The sequence below is a fragment of the Coturnix japonica genome, chromosome 14, assembly GCF_054131305.1.
Source record: "Coturnix japonica strain WE chromosome 14, WE-NBRP24, whole genome shotgun sequence".
Classification (NCBI taxonomy): domain Eukaryota; kingdom Metazoa; phylum Chordata; class Aves; order Galliformes; family Phasianidae; genus Coturnix; species Coturnix japonica.
In genome coordinates, this window is record NC_140676.1 from 5,855,197 (window position 1) to 5,874,408 (window position 19,212).

The window sequence follows — 19,212 nt, forward strand, 5'->3', positions numbered from 1 at the left end:
GTGGCTGATGGTATTTTCCGGACATAAAGCTTTAATCTGTTCATCTCCTGCACTTCTTTTATAGTTTCTACTTGAATGCTTTCAGGATAATAGTTAGCAGTTTTCTTTTCCCTGGGTTTTGTGCTCTTTCCTATCTGCTTCTCACCTTTCTCTCTGCCCTCTGATAAAGGCTTGTATAGTATAAGTGGGCATGATCTTTCCCGAGCCAACAGCACAAAGTAGTCTGTTCAGCCACAGTACTTGATAAGTATGGTAAGATAAGATGAAGAAAATATATATTTTAGTGTAATGCCCTCTCCATTGCAAAGTGGGAAGCAGAAAATGTTCATTGGCGTTACCACCAATTGGCATTTTAGGGTGTTTCTGTTCCCTTAGGAGTTAGTGGGAGTAGGGACATGAAGATCCTTTATGTGTGCTTGGGAAAAGTCTTGTTTATAAGATTAAAAAAGAATTACCCACATCTTTTGTTAACTGAACTGGTAACTCCAACAACTGTCTCTTCACCTTGACCTTCCTTTAGTACTGTTGTCTTCTCAAGCACCAGGTGACAGCTTGTTTCTAGGTTTTGCTCTGAGCACTGAGAACACTTTCATCCATAAACAGGATTTGATGGTAGAAAATTGCAGACAATACATGATTTAGGCTGAGAAACAAGGGAAAGCCACCATCACAGGAAGAGTAGCAAGAGATACTTTGAGCTGTTCCAACCCATGGTTTTCTCTTCCTCACCGAGCTGTCTCAAGGTATGGAGGGTAAACTGAACCATTCAGCATGGATTTCTATAAATAAATAAGCAGCAAATTTTAAAAGGAAATACAGGAGTTGTTTTTTTGTTGTTTTGTTTTTTATTTTTTCTTTTTTTTTTCTGTTATTTAATCAGGATTAAAATGCAAGTTCCTTCTTAGGGAACGGTTTGTGTGTTCTCAGACGTGTCGTACCCAAACCTTTATATTTTTGTTCTATTTCAGTGCTTTTCTTATTTAGTGCTAAAAGCACCTCAAGCCTTAATCATTTACAGTTAGCAAAGTACATTTGATATTCTTCTATGGAAATTTTGACCTTAGCTACTCAGATAAATTGTTCATGTGTCACAGCTGCAAAAAAAAATACATTAAAATAATACATCTAAAGTCTTCTGTTTTGCCAGCTGGATTAGAGTGCCCTGCCATTATGGGACAATAATCATATGTTTCAACTCTTGCCTATTACTAGGAAACAAGAAAGGAACAAAAACAACTTTGGTCTTTCCAGTATCGTGTGTCTTGCTTTTCCACAGTTTCCTAATTACAAGAACCTTTTTGTTGACATTTAAAAGACAGCCATTTTGTGATGAGGAGCTCATGTTTGGTGTGGTAGGAGAAGCTCTGGCTAGTGCTGGTTAAAGCTTCTGTTGCTCTTCTGTAGCTGGGAAAGGCATTTTGTACCGTGACAAGACATTGTAATCATTGACTGAATTTCTAGCATCCCATGTTACAAGCCTCAGACCTTCAGAGCTGGGATGGCTGTAGGCATGCTGCTCATCTGCCTTCCATCTCCATCATGCAGCACTCCCATACTCAATGCACACCTGCTCTTGGCTTGTTCTGAGCAACACTGTGCACCAGCAGATGTATTTGTCATTGTATATTAGTAGTTAATCCAGTCCACAGATGGCACACGCCTTTTCACTGTAGCTGTGTGAGTTTTAAACACTCCAAAACCCTCTAAAGCCATTGCCCAGAGCCCTGCAGTTGTTGTGTGTGCAGCACTTCGTCTCTTTGCTGCCATCATCCGTACCCATCTGTTAGGATGGCCTGGAGCCAGTCTGTATGTCAGGCAGATCCTTTCCAATGGACCTGGAGAATGAGTCTGTGTGTTTAATATGCTGAGGATGGCAACGTGCCATGTCTTCTTGTATGCATCTTCTGTGCATGCCGTGGCTGCACAGAGGCATTGGGGCAGAGCCAAGTTCAGGTCAGTTGCATTTGTAGCCACCTCCATCCACCTGTATCCACTAATTTGACTGTAGTGAAGATTGTTTTTAAAAGAATTAGAGAAGAAAAGGTTGGATTTTCAGAAAGCGCATTCAAATTAGTGGATTGAATCATGTGAACATTTGGAACAAGTGGGAGAGGCGATTCCTTTATGGAAATATGTGTAGGGAGTGGCACCCAGGTGGATCAGGGGATGGATAGTTGCAGGTACCTTTCGAAACTTGCAGTTGGTCTTTGTTTTTATTGAGGAACCAAGAGCTGGTAAGCAGAAGATGCCGCTTCCTAGCTGTGCAACTCTCAGCTAAAGGAGGAAGAGGCGTTTTGATCCAGGAATCCATGCTTATGCTTTTCAGGTCTGCCTTGGTGCAAGGCTGTTTGTTTCAGTTAGGAAGATGATGCTTCCTTTCAACGAGGCAGCTGGAGTGGGAGACAATGCCTTTCTGCAACAGATGTGGTCAGACCAGAGCAACATGTTCTTTATTTGGACAGCAGTTATTTGCTCCAACAGAAGTGCTGTGATGCTTCTTACATCCGCAGCAGGAGGAGTTGTACTGTTTTAATTATACTAGCTGACTGCCAGTTTATTAGTGCAGTTATTGTGAGAGCTCTATGCAAGTACAAGTTCACAAGGTAAAACTCTGGGCATATGCTTTCACTCTGGTTATGTCCAGTCCTGTATCCACACTTTCTCCCTTCTGCAGCCTCATCAGTAGTTTCTCTCTTTTGTCTTATCTATTTAGTGTGTTCTTTCTCATTATACCCAAAGCTGACAGTCTTTGATTAACTACCTTGTTAGGCTGTTTATTTCTGAAGCACGATGCACTGTTGCACTCAGTACCAAAATCTTTGTAGTCACTCTCCCATAGAATAAGAACTTATCTGTAAGACCAGCTATTTCTTTTTTCTGTGATCAGCTGGAACCTCCATTCCGACATACTCATGTCTTCAAGATAACATGGTTTTGCTTGACAGTAATAAAAGGATGTTAGGGAGGAAGGGTTGGTTCATAGCCCAGAGATCCTATTTGGAGTCATATGGAAGAGAGACAGTGCCAGAGAGCTTTTGTTCTTGAGTACAGGTCAGTTCTTCAGGAGCTGATCCAGAAGGTGGGGAAAGTCTGTGTGTCAGGCATGGATAACTCCCTCTTTTTGCATTGTTTTTCACTGAAGGCCTTAATGATGTCCCTTAAGAAAACAAGCAAGCAAGAAAAACAGCAGCAAAGTGATTTCTCTTGGGTTTTGCTTCTTGGGGAAAAAATAATTAAATCTTACAGGCATTATGCACTTGTGTTTTTAAACTGACTATGTAGATTTGGCTGGCAACCAAATTAATAACCCAATAAGTCACCGCTATGATATTAAAGGTATTAAACCATTGGCATGGTTTACTCAGACCCAGCTGGTGCATTTTTGTTGTTTTTGCTGCTGCCAGTCAATCCTGCAATCCTTTGTTAATTAAAAGAACAAATTTTTATTTCTTGCAGTTTTTTAACCCAAATGCTTTCTCCCTCCCTGCTGAAGTAGCACGCTTTGATCTGCAAATGCTGTGTTTCAGCGGTGCATCTGGAGCCCATTTCTGGTGGAAGTTCTCGGTCTGTAGCTTTTAGAGTAGGGGGGGATACTTTACTGAGATGAAAGCTTAGGCTCAAGAGTGACTTTTACCGTATTAGAAAGTCACGGTTATTAGACATAAAAAGCAGCAGAGGAGATTACTAGTTTATAAATGCTGCTACTCAGAATTATAGAGCTACTGCAGAAAGCTGAGAAAAGCTGGAGTAAGGCACAATCAAGCCAGGAAATCAAAAGCCTCATTTTCATGTCCATATGAAAGGCTAAAACTGCTCTCTTTTATAACTACTCTGCATTTGTTAGTCAGTTGTAATTGATTCTCTTCATGCCTTGGGACAAATCAGCGTTCCATTAAATAACATAACTCTTAGATTCCTAAAAGCTGGTCTTGGCCACGGGACTAAAAAAGGCTTGGATGTACAGAGAAATGTACACCCCTGAAGATGCCGGGAGCTGTAGGGAAGCCCTGCAGCTCTGTGGTTGTCGTGGCTGTCCACAAAGCCCTTCTTTTCACTTTGACTTCTGTGCTCTTTCAGTCTGACCCCAAGATGTCCTGAGCACGTTCAGTCCCACTGGAGCCAGTCCCTCGCTTTCAAGCAGCGGTCTCTCCTGGATTTCGCAGCCAGCTTGTGCAGAGCGTGTTTTTCCAGGTGCTGCAGTGTTTAGGTTCCTTGGCTTTTTGGCTGTCAGCACCTTTAGTTCCATGCCAGCCATTGTGCTGCACTTGGCATGCGTGTGGCTTGTCTCCAGTAACAAGGATGTGGGGGTATGGCATTCACCTCAACGGCAGCCTACAAATTCTTATTCCTTTTATTTTTCCTTATTCCCAGAGAACGTCCCTCGGGAGACGCTGATGCACTTTGCGGTGAGGCAGGGCCTGCTGCGGCTGACGTGGTTTCTGCTCCAGCAGCCAGGAGGAAGAGGAGCGCTCAGCATCCACAACCGCGACGGCGCGACACCCGTGAGCTTGGCCTTGGAGAGGGGCTACCAGAAGCTGCACCAGCTTTTGACTGAGTAAGAGTGATTTCATGGTTGCTCTGCTTGTTTTCCTTTATCATGCTTCCCTTTTGCTTTAATCCCTGAAGAGTGTCTAATTGGGGAATATTGGTTGTAGGTGGACAGGATGATCTTAGAGGCACCTTCCACCTTAATGATTCTAAAAGCTAAACTCTACTCTTAAAAGCAAAACTACAGAAAAACTTTCTTCAACTTTATTGCTAGAAACAATGGGAGAGTGACCTTAGTATTCAAAGTAAGTGCAGTATTACTGTTGGGTTCTCCTTTTTTCTTCTAAAGGCATGTTGTTCTGTTTCCAGCTGTGCCTTGCAGCCCAACATGAGTCATGATAATATCAGCTAATTAAGGCAAACCTTATACAAACACAAGCGAAAAATCTTGTCTTCAAACAAGTACAGCTGTTGAAAGGAGTGCAGCTAGCAGGCTGGTGGCTGTGACTGTCACGTTTGTGCTTCATAGATCTACAGGCTTTTGGTTAGATGAAATCATAACCATTCTGTTGAACTAAAGCAGCGTCTGGTAGAGAACAGATATCTGCTGGTATAAGTAAGAATTTAAGTAAAGTAATGCAAGTATTTGCAGCAGAAACTGTTCTGTTTCATGAGGGTAGAAGCAGCCGGATCTTGCCAACTGCAGCAAGTAACTTGTTGCATGAGCCCTCAGTGCAGCGTTTGACAGAAAAACTTCAGAAGATGGAAAGTTATTTCTGAATAGCAAATGTTTGGCTTACCAGCTTTAAAGGCTGCAGCTTATAAAGACAAAGAGCTTAAGTAAGTTCAGGGGCAGGAGTGGTGTTTGTAGAAGTTTTGGTCTGCATGTCTGCTGTTCTGATGCCCAGTTCTCTTAAGCTTTGTTATTAACTTTGTTTTCCTGATGGGAATTTTCAGATGCTTAGGGTTTATGTTCAGTGACCCAATGTCATGTTTAGGACTCTGCTGTGTTGTCCACATTCTCACGCAGTCTTTCTTTATGCTACAAATTGCAAATTATTCTGTTTTCTATAGTTGTTGGACGGGATGTTAGAGGCAGCAAAATGTAAGTTTGGCTGCTCATGTGCTTGCATTTAAGTTTTATCTGAGACGATAAAGCCGACTACATAGCAAGCAGGGTGAAGGAAAAGGTGAGGGGAAGAAGGTGGGACGGGAGCTGTACTCTGACCTTTTCTTTACCACTGTTGGCTGGGATGAATACAGAGATGGCAGCAGTGTTTCTGTTTTTCCCACATGAGTTCAGCAACAGTCATAATGTGAAAATACTCAACGGTCTTGCAGGCTGCTTTGTAAAACTGGAATAAGCAAATTCATCCTGAAACTGCAGCCAAGAGCTCCAAGGTGATACTAATGATGTTAACAGAATTTGCATAATATCACAAAGCCTAAATTGACCAAAACTTGATGAAGCTCACAGCAAATACTGTGATCTGAATATGAGCAGAGTTGTTAATTTTAAAAGATAAGGGAAGTAAACAGAGCTGTTGCAACTGCTCTTCATGTACTTGGCAGTGTGTTTCACAACCGGTTATGTGGCATTGCCCTCTGCTTAGTTACTGGGACAGCTGCTGGTGGTGTTGTCTAAGGGGTTTCTCTAGTGACCTTTGCAGTACATCTTTGAACACAAGATACTCAGTACCTTCTCCATCAAGGTGCTTCTGGCTCTTGCTCTTTTTAATGTATCCTAAAACCATTTAGGTGAGTTAAGCAGAACTATGGTTAGTTTCCCTCTTGAGTGGAAATACCATGCCTAACCATCTGACAGCTGTGCTATGCATCTTATTGCTCCGAAAAGCTTGCAGTGGTTGATGGCTGTAATGAAGGTGGCCCACTTCTATAGCAGAAGATTCATTATGCTTGGTGCTTTCTGCAATCAGAAGGGGATAAGGAGCTGAAAATCCCTACTGGGAGGAGAAATAGTGAGTTTCAAAATAGTGAAAAGCAGCCAAATGCCACGACAAGAGTATATATTATTTACATGCTGTCAAAACACAATGGATACTGCACAACCTCTTTTCTGCACTCTGCTTATGCACAGGCTGTATAAACCACACACACACATTTGGCAGGCAGTGTGTGCCACTCAGCAAAATACAGAACAGCAATGCATGCTAGTGAGAGCTTGTACAAAGGAGCCATTATTTTTACAAGTAATTAAGCTCCACTTTGGAAAATAAATGAATGCAGCATGTTTTGTGTTGCATTATACTTGGGGGGGTGGGGGGGGCTTTATTGTTCACTTGCTTGCTAATTTGCAGGACCCTGCATTTCACAACTCTTCTCTTGGTCAGCATGGGGAAAGGGGAGAAGTTCTGCTGTAATTAAGGCAGAATCATTAAAAAACAGACAGAAAACCTCTGTCGATGCAGTTTTGTCTGGGTTCGGTTGCAGTGTAAATATTTTTCTCCAAAACTAATGACACTGGTGACACTTGGAATTTCTGTTTGTTGGATGAGCTTTCCCTTTTCAGCTCTTGCAGTTCATTTTAAGGATGCAAGATGCCTTCCATCAGAGCTGCAAGTCTGGAAGCTTTGTTTTTTACTGCAGGCTGGAGCCTGTGATGTGCCTTTTGCATCCTCAGGCAGAACTGATGCACCCACAGCTGCTGGCGGGGCTGTATTCACCTGATCTCCCATAGAAAAGCCTTGGGAAGCAAGCAGGGTGCAGAGTTCTCTCTGAGTTTCAACAGTTTCCAAGTTCAGGAGGAGTGAACTGAAAAAATGAAGGCTCCTTTGTTGAAGTGCTGCTACCTTATGTTTAAATTGGGCAATGCTGGCTGCAGGGCGTTGGCAGTTCTGCTGTGCAAAGACAGGGCTCCAAGGAAGCAGCAGGGCTTCTAACCAGGGTAGGGTGAGTAACTTGGCCTCTGTAACAGGACGGCTGCATTTTGCAGTACTTGATGTTTTTTAATATGGTTCAGTGTAGCAACATAATCTGCCTGCCAACTCCATGTTCTCTTCAGTGTAAGTCAGGCGAGTAAAATGGCTCCAAGAAATGGCTCGTGTTCTGAATTTCGGAGTCTGAGTGCTGTTCTGTAAAACATACTATGATTTTGTAACCTGATTTTGTTTCTGCAAAGCGAGGTTCTGTCCAGCAGCCCTAAAGTGTCAGTTCTTTTCTTTCAGTGAAGCCAAATGTGTGTTGTTCTTTCACAGCTGAGAGTGAGGGTAAGAGAAAAGTAAAGTCTGTAAGAAAAACTCCTGTATTTTCCAGTCCATGCAGAGGGGAGGACACAGAGCACAAGTGTCTTGTGTTTCTAGCATTCATTTTGCTTTTCTATATTCTCTGCTGGCCTCTTCTTATCATGAAGCACTTCTGTGTGTCTCTGTGGGTTAAACCTCCAGGTAGCAGCCTCGTCCCAAATGTGAAGCCATAAACCAGTATTAGTGCAGATTTCCAAAATTAAACTGACCTAGATTTAATTAACACACACAAGGAACAGCTCACTGGTAGCAGAAGTTTCTCGTGAACGTTTTGCAATGCTTGATAATCGCTTGCTATTGTTCCAATTTTGTGCAAGTCTGTGCTGTAATCTCTGTGGTGCCTCTCAGATGAGGAAGGTTTTTCAGTCACTTCACTTTTGTAATTGAATGCTCTTTTCTGCTTTTCTGGGCTAGGGCTGTGAGAGGATTTGTCTGGTGTCTCATTTCTTTGCACACCAGTTCAGCAAGTCCATTAAGCACATTTGATTTCAGAAATCGCCTGTTCATCTTCAGCTGTCTGTGGTTCAGGTGCATTCTGAAATCACAAGGTTTTTGGGCTGGGAACATCACTGACTGCAGTGAGTTCAGTGCCAGGCTGTGGCAGTGCGTAACAGGGCTCTGGCCTGGTCCTCTCTGCACCCTTGCCCTAATTGTGAGCTGAGTGGCAACACTCCAAATCTCCCCACTGTTATTTCTTTCTCTTTGGTTCCCTGTGCAGGGAGCAGGAAGCAGTAAGGATGGAGGACCTGATGACAGATCTGTGTGTTAAGAGGATGCTGCTTGGGTACAGAAGTATGGGAGTAGTAGTGATCCAACAAGACCCTGGTCTGAGGCATTGCAGAGCTGTTTAATTGCTAATTCTTCCTGGCTGGAAGGATGCTGTGGCTTTCCTCTGGCCTTGGTGTTTCAGCAGGGGAACAGACAGCAGCAGGGGCAGTGTGATGGAGCAAGAGGCATTCATGCTTCCCACCTTCCATTTACTCACTCATCACATACACCAGCTTTTACTCCTTTCCTGGTGCACTCCAAAATCCATATTGAGATCTTCCTCTGTAGGTAAATCTAGGAAAGTGAAACAAATGCAAAATTGTATGTAACAACAGGCAGCTGTTCCTGTGGAATGTGTGCTGTACAGTTTGGCAAATATATTTGATGAGGCCTGAGAAATGTTTGAGTTTCAGAGTTCAAACCCTCTGAGGTAGGAAATACATTGTGTTTGTTAAGATAACTGGACTTGTCCTAGGATTGCAAGTCTGCAAATAACTGTTGAAGGAACTGTTTTTTGAGCCCTCCTGTATGATGTATAACTGATGTTCCCATAAATGGGGAGGGACATGGAAGTGCTGGTGTGCACTTGTACTGTGTATGCCTTAAAGACAGTGGGGCTGTTGACAAAGAGCTGATCATACCCATACAAGGCCTCTGTTACCCAACGTTCTGCAACAGCATTGATTTACTCTCTTGCCTGTTTCTATTTACTTTGTAGTGGGACAAAACAAAACAGAAATCTGTTAAAAGGATATGAAGGGAGCACAGTCAAAAGGGACACACTGAGTCCTCTTAGGGAGTAATAGCATCGCCACTAAATATTAATTGTAATTAGTAATGAGCGGTTGTTGGCATTGTCAGTAGCTGGTTATTGCTGGCAGCCTGCAGTTCCGTTTGAAGAACAAGGAGATAGTTTGGAGCCCCACACCCCCCCTGTGTGATGAGCTTAGGAAACTGCCTTTTGTTTGTTGGAGTCTTGCTCTGACATTCTGGTGACTGTGATAAATCTGGGTGTGGATTTTCATTGGAGGGGCTGTTGGCTTGATGTGTATGTAAGTTGTTAGTGTTAGGGCCGTGTTGTGTAACAGCCACCAAGCCCAGCTTCCTGTCCCAGTAGGCACCATTCCTTGTTTATCCCAGACCACAGACAGTCTGTCTGATCTCATATTTTCAGTGAGTTATTAAAATAGCAGCCATAAATCAAAATTTGAATAGGAATGTCAGATATGTAATGCTAAAATCCAGTGTAGGTTTTATTTATCTCAGACAAAAGAGCATCTAAATTCTAGCATTTCCTCACTTTTTGCCATAGCCATAGCACTTTTTTTTTCTCCTTTTTTTTTTTTTTTTTAAGTGATTTTATTTTCTTTATCATGTGAATCTGATGCTTTCAGAACCACCCCCAGCTGTGGCTAAGCTTACGGTAAGATCCCAAGAGCCAGCAGTGCTGCTGGGTTTGCTTTGTTCCAGCCAAGGTCTGGCTCAGAAATGTGAGGGGATATCCCCAGGGAACAACAAACACCTTGACTTCCTGCACCGCCTTCCGCACTCGCCTGCGGGATCCCCCTTCCTAGTATGAGGCTCTGCTTGACCCACTGAGATTGTTTGGATCGTTTATCCAGTCTCTTCCTCAGCCTACCTCTCCCCTTTGGATAAATCCTACTATCTGCGTACTGGAAGGTGCTTCTTTCAGAGCCCTGACGTAGCCAAATTTCAAACCACTCCAACCAATGACCTCTTCTGAAACTTTGAAGGGCTTTTCCTCCAGTTGGAGCATGTTTGTTGTTCTCCATTTCTCACTTATCTTCCCTCTTTTTATAAATATCTCACCGGTAACTGCAGGAAGCTGGGAGCTGCACTGGGACGTTGCAGCCGTTCCTCCACTGCTTTCCGCCCCTCCTTGGCCCAGGGCCCATCCTATCAGCTTCACTACCAGACCAGAATAGATCTGAGCACAAATACGGCACCGCTTTGCTCCTCCTTTGCAGGGGATGGTCTAAAAAATAGTATCCCTTGTGGTTTCTCATGTGTCAGATGTGTTGGTCATGCTGTGGTTTGAGCAAGTCATGGCCCGAGAACATTTTGGAGGTGGTGAGAGGTTGAGTTTGCTCCTCCACTTGCTACGTTTGGGGTCAGCATCCTTCTTTGAGCCCCATTTCCGTGGGTGAAGGGCCACTGGTAAGTCTTTATCCATGCAAGCACTGTTCTTTCATGAAGGCAGCCATTTCCTTTCTGTACAACAGAAAGTAGGCGTGAAGCAGCAGAGAACAGGGCTGGAGGACTCCTGCCAGGTTTTCTCAGTGGAACATGGCTCAGTGCATATGGCTGTGCTGGAGGTGAAGGCGTTCATATGACCGCTGTGGACTTTGTTGGTCAGTTCTTCACTTCTGAGCCAAGGGAGATACTTCCATTGGCAAAAGTCTGGCTTAGAGTTGGTACAAGGGAAACTTTCTGTTCAGTGCTGTCTTTTAAGTACGTCTGTAGGAAGCTGTTGAAAGGGCAGAGTGAGAAAGAATTGACCCAGGATGGTAAGATCCTGTAAAACATGCTTCCCCTGTTGCAGGCAAACTGCTGTTAAGACTTTTGTGCTGAATGGAAGCAGATTTTTGGACTACTTAAATGCTGGAATTTTTATCCATGTCTGTTGGTAAATATTTGCATTTTTGTTTATATCTCCTAGTAGTTCACCTTGGGTATGCGCTCCTGTACAATTACAACTACTGCAGAAACTGCTAATCTGCACAAAATGAGTGCCTTTCATAACGGGAGCACTAAATGTAGGTCTAAATCCTATTTTCTGAAAGCACCTGTGTGTTTTTGTAATTTCTCAATGGAAGGTAGGGTTTGTAGTGAGCCAGAAAGGAAACACACAAATGGTTAAGCTCAACTCAGGGGCAAATGAGCAGGAGAGTGTTCTCATGTGATCTACATCCTCTTGAAAGTGATTGTCTGAGCAACAGAAATAGCAGTGTGCAAACAAGTTGACACTTGTGAGCACTCATTTGTCCTCTCTGTTGCAGTACATCAGCGCCGGGATGTGTCAGTGTATGAGAGAGGGATGACTTGGAGGAGTCAGTGGATTGAGCCATCTTGATTATGTACAGCATGGGTGACTGCTCCTAAAAATGAAAGCTCTGTGTTATCTGTGGTTGGTTGTGATGTCAGAAAGATCCTGTCTATTCCAAAAGGCTTAAGCCCTTTTGTAGATCGTAATGTAGATTTGCAACCTGAATATGGAATCAGCAGCAATCACCGCTGCTCACAAATGATCAGCCTGACCTGCAGAAGGTGAAGGTGGCAGATTGTAGCAGTGGTGGGATGTGCTCATGATGTTGCAGGGCACTGTGGTCCCCTGCAGTCCCACTCCAGGTATTGAAGCCTTTGTGGGTTCTCTGAGGCTGCAGCTCTGCAGACTGCTCTGTGGGTGTCTGAAGATGCTTGTAAGTATACGTGAAGCTGATGAGAAGGCTGAGAAGGAGGTTGTGTTCTTGAAGCTGGTGGTGGCTTCATGAATGGGTGAGTATGTTTGTGATGACGGCTTCATTGTGCTCCGATGGCTGCCCTGAGCATCGTGATTTCTCATACAGGACAGCTGAAAAGAAAAATAGTCCACTCAGAAATGTCTGTGTTTCCTTGATAAAGGAAGGTCATTTCTGTAGCTACTTTGTGCTTGTGATGTCTTGGTGGACTTCAGTGCCTTGATGATTGGATTTGTACTAATAACTACAAAAAACTGTACGCTTCCTCCTGCTCCTCTATAGAAATATTGATTCTGTTTAAATCAAGAGTAATTCTGCAGAAGTCAATTGAGTTATATTGTGGAAAAGGGAGGAAGACATAGATTCACTTTGTATTTATTTGCTCCGTGTCCTGATGTTACCCGAAATGATTCACAGGGAGGGGCTTGGTCACTGCACAGGGACATGGTAGGGGCAGCTGTTAGCCCTCCTTTGGCTGCGGCTCTCAGTAGGGCCTTCTGATCATTCAAACAGATTTTTTGCTGTCCTGAGTCAGTTCTGATTCAAAAAGGAAAGTTCTGGACCTGAATCTTTAGGTGAGCACCTTGGTAAGGTGAATGTTTCCACGCGCCCTTACTATGCCCATGCTGTCTCATAATAGAGAGAATGACTTGCATAGAAGCAGTTTCACAGGGCAAGCAAAATTCATTTCAGGAGTGACAAAACTGCTACAAGCTGATGGCTGTTGGGTGTTTGTGAAGAGGCGTGCGGGTTTCGGTGTAGAAGTTGTAGTATCTGTATCACAGAATTGTCACTCCCTCTCACTTGTCCCCCTGTGGTCTGTCTTTCAAATTGCTGTTGTTCCGCAGCAGCTTCTCTGGTGATCTACACCTGCAATAGGTTCTATTTAAAAAGCAATTGTACCCCTTGTTGCTAGTCACTCATGTGCTCTTCCAGTCTGGGGGAAAACAGCAGGTCTCTCTACTGGCTGGAGTTAGCTGTAAATCACCTTCATTTCCAGGATGGAGACGTGTGTGCGTGCATGTTTAGCTGTCTGGCCCTGGAGCCTATGCTCTGCTTCACTTGGGCCATTGATTAGATGACTGTCCAGAGTGAAGAACAGCGTGCGTGTCCTGCAATGCAGCATTCCTTCTTGCTCGCAGGTTAACCCGCACTGCTTTTATTTCAGAGAGGAAGCCACAGCGCCCGACTCGTGGAGCACCCTGTCTCACACTGTGCACACCGGGGACTACTGTGTCAAGCACCACCAGCAGCTCGATGTTTACACGCTGACGGCTGAAACCAAGGAAGGGAAAAAGGCCAACCTGGAGAGTGACATACGGCAGCTTCAGATGCACATGCAAAGCCACCGGCACACGGTAAGGAATACCCCTGTGGGTGACTGAAAAGAAGGTGTTTGCAGCAGCCTGGTGCCTGGGAGGGATGTCCACACATAGGAACCATTTGGGTGCATGTTTAGTAGTGAGTCCAGACAGAAAGCTACCTTTTTTCTCTTCCGTTTCCTGCCTTTCCCTTCGGTTGGGGCGCCCTTAGAACAAGGACACATCAGAAGGGTAGAGAAATCCCCCTTGAGGAGTGTGAAGTGGCATTAGGTGTGCTTTGTAGGGTCTTGGGGTCAGTAGGGGTTAGCACAGTAGGTGCATTTCTGTTCAGATAAGGAGTCAGAAGAGTGAAGGGAAAGCTTTTGGGAGGCTGATGGAGGAAACTGTTTATCTTTGTTCCTGTAGGACTTGAGGGACAAGCCTACCTTTGCCATGCAGTGTGCATACAAATGCCCTGCCGTTGTTGGGGCCCATGGTGGTCTGGGTACACGAACAGCACTGACACAAGGCAGGGACTTTGGAGAGTTCCCCTCATTGCCTGAAAATCAGTGCCCAAGGGACTCGTTCAGGAGGGGAAGATGAAGCAGCGAGGTGTATCTGTGTGACTTCTCAGAATCGCTCTGCATGTAGCACATCTGCCATTGTGTTATCACCCATAGATCTGCTGCTGTAGGGGTGTGGGGTTTAAATAACGCTGCTCCAGGGGGTTTCTGTTCCCTTAACAAGTAAGGAGAAAACCTTTGTCTGAAGGAAAGTGGGGTTCAGAGCTTTTGGCCACCCAAGCAGTCATCACCCTTCTCTGAGTGGGTGGTGTTAATTACTCCTGACCTGAGGAGGAACTGGTGGTACAGCAGCGCTTACCATGAAGTCTCCTCCCTGTGCTTCTCCTTTCCATCAAATAACACTGTACATGGTCGGCATATCAAGCTCGTTTCGTGTTTGCTGGAGCAAACGCCAGACGGGTACACGTCTGACACTGAAATCACAAAAGGCTATGTTTAGACTTTTTCTTTCCAGCGCTGTTTCACTTCACATCTAATCTGATTTGGATTTGGAATGCAGCCCTGTAATTATTTCATTTAGGTTCATTTAGGGTCAGTTAGAAGCCAGTTGGCTTCCTTTGGAGACGGCTGTATTTTTCAAGCTGTTGGCAGAGTGACTTTGCCATGATGAGGCTGGCGTTGCTATAGACCCTCCTGTTGAAATCCATGCTCGTTCCAGAACATATGTCACTGTTATCTCTGTCCACCCATCCTGGCTGGAGGCCAGCAGCACAGTGTTAGATGGAGATGGCAGCTTTGCAAGCCTGTGTTGCCTGCCTCCTGGGCTTACCTGCCTCAGGCTGCCTCAGAAGACACAAGCTGTGCCATGACTGGCAGCATCCTCAGCTGTGTGGGAGCAAGGTGAAGGGGTTGTTTTAAATAGGAAAGCCATCACAGACACCAGAATTAGGTTTAGTGGTCTGTGATTCAGTGATTTGGTGGCAGTGGTCACAGTTCGCAAACCTCAGATCGTGGAAAAAATAGCAAACACAATATCCTCAGGGCAGCAGAGATCGTCACCACCGCCTGTACATGCAAAAAATAAAGGAGTTTGAAATAGATTCATTAGAGTGCTGAATTTTTAGAGGGCCACAGGCAGTTCTCTCCTGCTGACTGAGAAAGCAACGTGCCTTCTGAAAGCATGCAATGAAAGCCCAAAGTTTGCTTTCAGAGCTGCTTCCTACTGAAAACCAAGGAAGCTATGCGGGATCTTCACTGAAGGGCTGGGCTTGCTTATTAATTTAACAAATCATTTTTTTCCTGGTTTCTGTACACTGAAATACAGCAGAGAGGAGAACAAAAAGATTATATTGAAGCAGAGATGGTTCTTTTTAAGTGAAGATTTGATTGTATCTAGCTATAAAGCTTAGTGAATCCTGGACAAAACGGATATGCTTGAAAGGAAATGCAGATTAGACAGGAACCGAGTACTTTGCCACTGTTCCACAATATTGCACATATTAATTTTAATAGGATGTTGTCATTTTCAGATTTTCATTTCCACTTAGGAATTATATTTCAGATATTTAATTATGCATGCATTGCTCTGGTCCTAGAAGTAGGAGACAAATGACTGTGGTAAGATATTGACAGCCAACTGCCTCGTTTGAAGTGGTGTTTCCACAGGATAGTGAAACAGAGCAACACTGATCAGAACTGGGGAGTGCCGCTGGGCAGGGATCTCAAGTTGTTCTCAAACAGTGTTTGCTCAGCCCTTTGGGACCATTATTTGGTAGACTGAATTTTGCTGTTTGCTGATCTTGGATTTAAATGCGCTAAAGAAATAAGTGTACAGCTACTTGGAAGGCGGTGATAAAAATGACAGAGCCAAACTCTTCTCAGATGGCGTAGCAAGGAGTTGGAGGGATAAATTTCAGCTCTGGGTATTTAGGACACGCTGCTAGGAAGAAAATCCTTCACAGGAGGGTGGTGTGGCACTGAAAGAGGTTGTTCAGAGAGATACTTGGTCCTCCATCGTCAGAGGTTTTTGGAATTTGGCATGCCAGAGTCATTCCTGACCTGATGTGGCAATGCTGATAGGCCAACTTAAGGGGGGAGGTTGCACGACCTGCAGATGCTTCTTCCAGCCAACATTTCTGTTACTCTAATAATTTCATTATTACTGCTTAGCAAACCAAAGTATATGATATGTTTGTGGTTCTGCCCTAGGGGTCACTAGCATCACAGAGGTGTACAGCAGGAGCTGCTTGAAATAGGTGTTTGTATTGTTAAGATATGGGTCTTATATATGGTGAATACAGTGTGAGAGTGTGACAGAGCAAAATAATCTTTTTTTTTTTTTTATGCCTTGTAGCAGAGTTCAAGGAAGCGGACAAAGACTGTACGGGGAGCCTCTGGAAATAGCTGTGGCAATGGATCTGAACCAGTTGGTCACTCAACTACTTCATCTCAAAGCCTAGAAGAAATGCCAGGAGGAGAAAGGAAGGAAAGTCCACCTGATGTCCTTCACCTTGACAGTGGGCAGCTCTCAGACCAAGCCCACCAGGAGGACGAGTGCCCCAGTGGATCACTGATAACTTGTGTTACCAATGCACCAAATGGCTCGCTGGGTCTGGGGGTGGTGGAGAGCCCAGAGTGCTCCTGTGAAAGCAAAAATACAGTGACGTTGTGTAAGAAGGAAGAGGAGGGGCCAGACTCTGCTCAGAGCTCCGGGACTGTATCTGATGAGAATGGCTGCACAGTGAGCCCGTGTGCAGGCGTCAACGGTGCTGTAAATCTCCCATCCTGTGGAAATACAAATGAGGAAGCTGGAATGACATCTGCTGGAGTTGTTTTGGATCAAGCCGGCTTGTGCAGTATAGATAGCACCCATCAGGAAGTGGGAGCTGCTGAGGAGCGTGCAGCTGAAAGCACTGTTGCTGTGGTTGAAACTACCGGTGAAGCCCCAGCTTCCCAAGAGGGTGTGGATGTGGCCATGGGCCAGACCGAGTGCAGGAACTGTGCTGGGGCAGCTGAGAGGGCACCAGGCCAGCGGCAGGTAGAGGATGGGATGGCTGAGACCCCTGCAATGAGGACTGCAGATCCAGAAGAGCCACAACCAGCTGAGGAAGAGCCCACGAGTGCTACTCAGCCCTTGCTTGATGGCTTTAATGGCACTGAGTGTGCAGGTGGAAAGGATGCAAATGTGGGAGTGGTATCAGCGTGTGACAGTACAAATGCAAATGTTGATGCTGATGTCTCTGTTGGTCTTTGCAAGAGTGGTGATAACGATGAGACTGGAGTCCCAGGCGTTGATCTGGTAAGCAATGGAGTTTTGCAAAGCCAAAGTGGTGCCTGTGTCAAGGAAAGTCAGAGGGTCACTGCGAGCACCAGGGCACCATTGACAGCAGTGAATGGAGCAAAAGTACCTGTGTCTGCACCTGTGTTTCCTGATGTGGAAAGCCAAACCAGCAGTGAGAGTGTGGAGCCAGAAGGGCAGGTGAAAGCGGGTAGCACAAATGGCAAATCCAGCTCTACCTCCCTGGAAGACAGCGTGGAAACTGATGGCCCTTATGTTGGAGCTGAAAAGGGCGATATTGGTAGAACTAAACAAAGCAGTGAAAAACCCACGCATTGCCAGGGGTGCAGTGACATTGCTGAGCATACAAGCAAAGCCATGGAGGGCAGCAGAGCACACAAAGAGGAGCCAGTGGGAACTGATACCAGCAGCAGCAGAGAGGGAGGAAGTGTGGATTCTGCAGACAGAGCTCAGGAAGTTGCGAGCTGCTGCCCTCCTGTTGATCAAACTATTGTTAATGATGAAATGGGGGACAAGTTAAAGCTGGATGGCACTCAAGGGAGTGAGCAGGAGCCCAGATTGCTCCCTCTGGAGGATGCGAGCACGTTCTCAGCAGGGAAGGAGCCTCCAAAAGCTGAAGAGAGAGCAGAAACTGCTCCAGGGCAAGCGATGCCCCGTCCTGATGCAGAGAACCTGGCTGAGGGTCGGACAGGAGATGCTGCAGTGGCACCTCCTGGACAGGAGGCACCCCTGTGCAGTAATGACCCCGTTTTACCTCCATGTGCCAAGGGCGCAGACTGTACAGAGGATAATTTTGTAGGCACACCCTTTGTAATTCGTAATGAAGAATCTAAACAAAAGCAGGAAGTGGCAGCAGCAGGCTCGGCTGAGCTGGCCCCGCTGCATGGCCAGGAGCGTGGTGGGGTGGCCGGCGTGCTGGAGGACTATGCGGGGGCCCCAGGCCCTCCCATGCAAAGCCTACAGCCTCGTGTTGAAGAAGACACAGCCAAGCCTGAGCGGGAGGCCTCAGACAGCAGCCAGGAGCAGGTTTTGTCAGAGAATCTGTTTGCCACGGTTGTGAAATCCTCTGTCGGCAGTACAGAGAGGCCCTCAGCCAGCAGTGATGCGGGTGCTGGGCTGAAAGAGCTGGGCCCCAACCAGGCTGGGACAGCAGGAGCAGGAGATAGCATCATGCAAGGAACTGGGCCAGCAGCAGGGAGTAACCCTTGTCTGGATGCAGGGCTGCCCCAGGAGCATGGTCCAAGCCTGCAACGCATCTCCCCACGCAGCAGCACCCCTGAATTGAAGGATGCTTCAGAAATGGAAGCCCCGAGCCTTGCTTTTGAGGCTGAGGAAACGTTACAGATAGCGGCGATAACCTCCATCACAGGGTATGAGGAAGAGCAGGGGGAGATGGAAAGTGTCCTTCCCAGAGCTACGCTGCAGCCCATTGCAGAGGAGCCCACGTGTGACAGCGACTCCAGCAGCGACACTGTAGGTCCAGGAGGTGATGGTGATTCTGCTCCTGCTTTGACAGCAGCACAAGGGTTGGTCACAGCGCAGCCTGAGGGTAAGCAAAGCCAAGGCATATCGGAGCCAACCCCTTCACCCTGCTCCTCTGGCTTCAATGCTGTTGAGTCACCCGAGCATGTGGGAGTAAAGAGTTCAGTTTCGGCAGATGATGGCTCTTCTCTGGATAAAGTTCCTAAAATGGTAAAAAGTTTTGATGCCGTAGTTTTTGCAACTGAGACCCCTTCATCTCCTGGCTTACCAGCTGAAGGAAAAGTGGGGCCTGAGCCCCAGCCTACGGTGGATGTGGCAGCTGGCCTTAATGGAGAGGCGGATTTAAGATCCTCTGCCAGGAAGGACGTCAGCCAGGCCATCCACGCAGCCAAGCCTGCCACAGGTATGGAAAATCACTTCCTTTAATGCTGTGTAGCTTTCCTTTGTTGGTGTGCCTCTAGCCTCACATCAGCAAAGGAAGGGAAGTGCGTGTGTGGGGCTGCTGTGCAGAGGAAGTGTAGGTGTCTGGGGCTTGCTTTTCTATTCTTTCTTTTTCTTTTTTCCTTTCCTTCTCATCTGAGAGAGAAAACTGAGGTTACAGTTTAAACT

General features: G+C 45.7%; 1 protein-coding gene across 25 annotated transcripts in view; it reads left to right on the forward strand.

The window, feature by feature from the left end:
- AKAP13 (A-kinase anchoring protein 13) overlaps nt 1–19,212 on the forward strand; it is a 182,303-nt gene that overhangs the window by 75,957 nt on the left and 87,134 nt on the right. For 24 of the 25 annotated variants that reach the window (XM_085515353.1, XM_085515341.1, XM_085515350.1 and 21 more), the window contains 3 exons: nt 4,372–4,555; nt 13,167–13,356; nt 16,177–19,006. In XM_085515353.1, the coding sequence (XP_085371479.1) occupies nt 4,372–4,555; nt 13,167–13,356; nt 16,177–19,006 (3,204 nt within the window). Of the gene's footprint in view, nt 1–4,371; nt 4,556–10,529; nt 10,698–13,166; nt 13,357–16,176; nt 19,007–19,212 lie in introns of those variants that run through there. The other variant, XM_032446921.2, reaches the window with a different exon arrangement.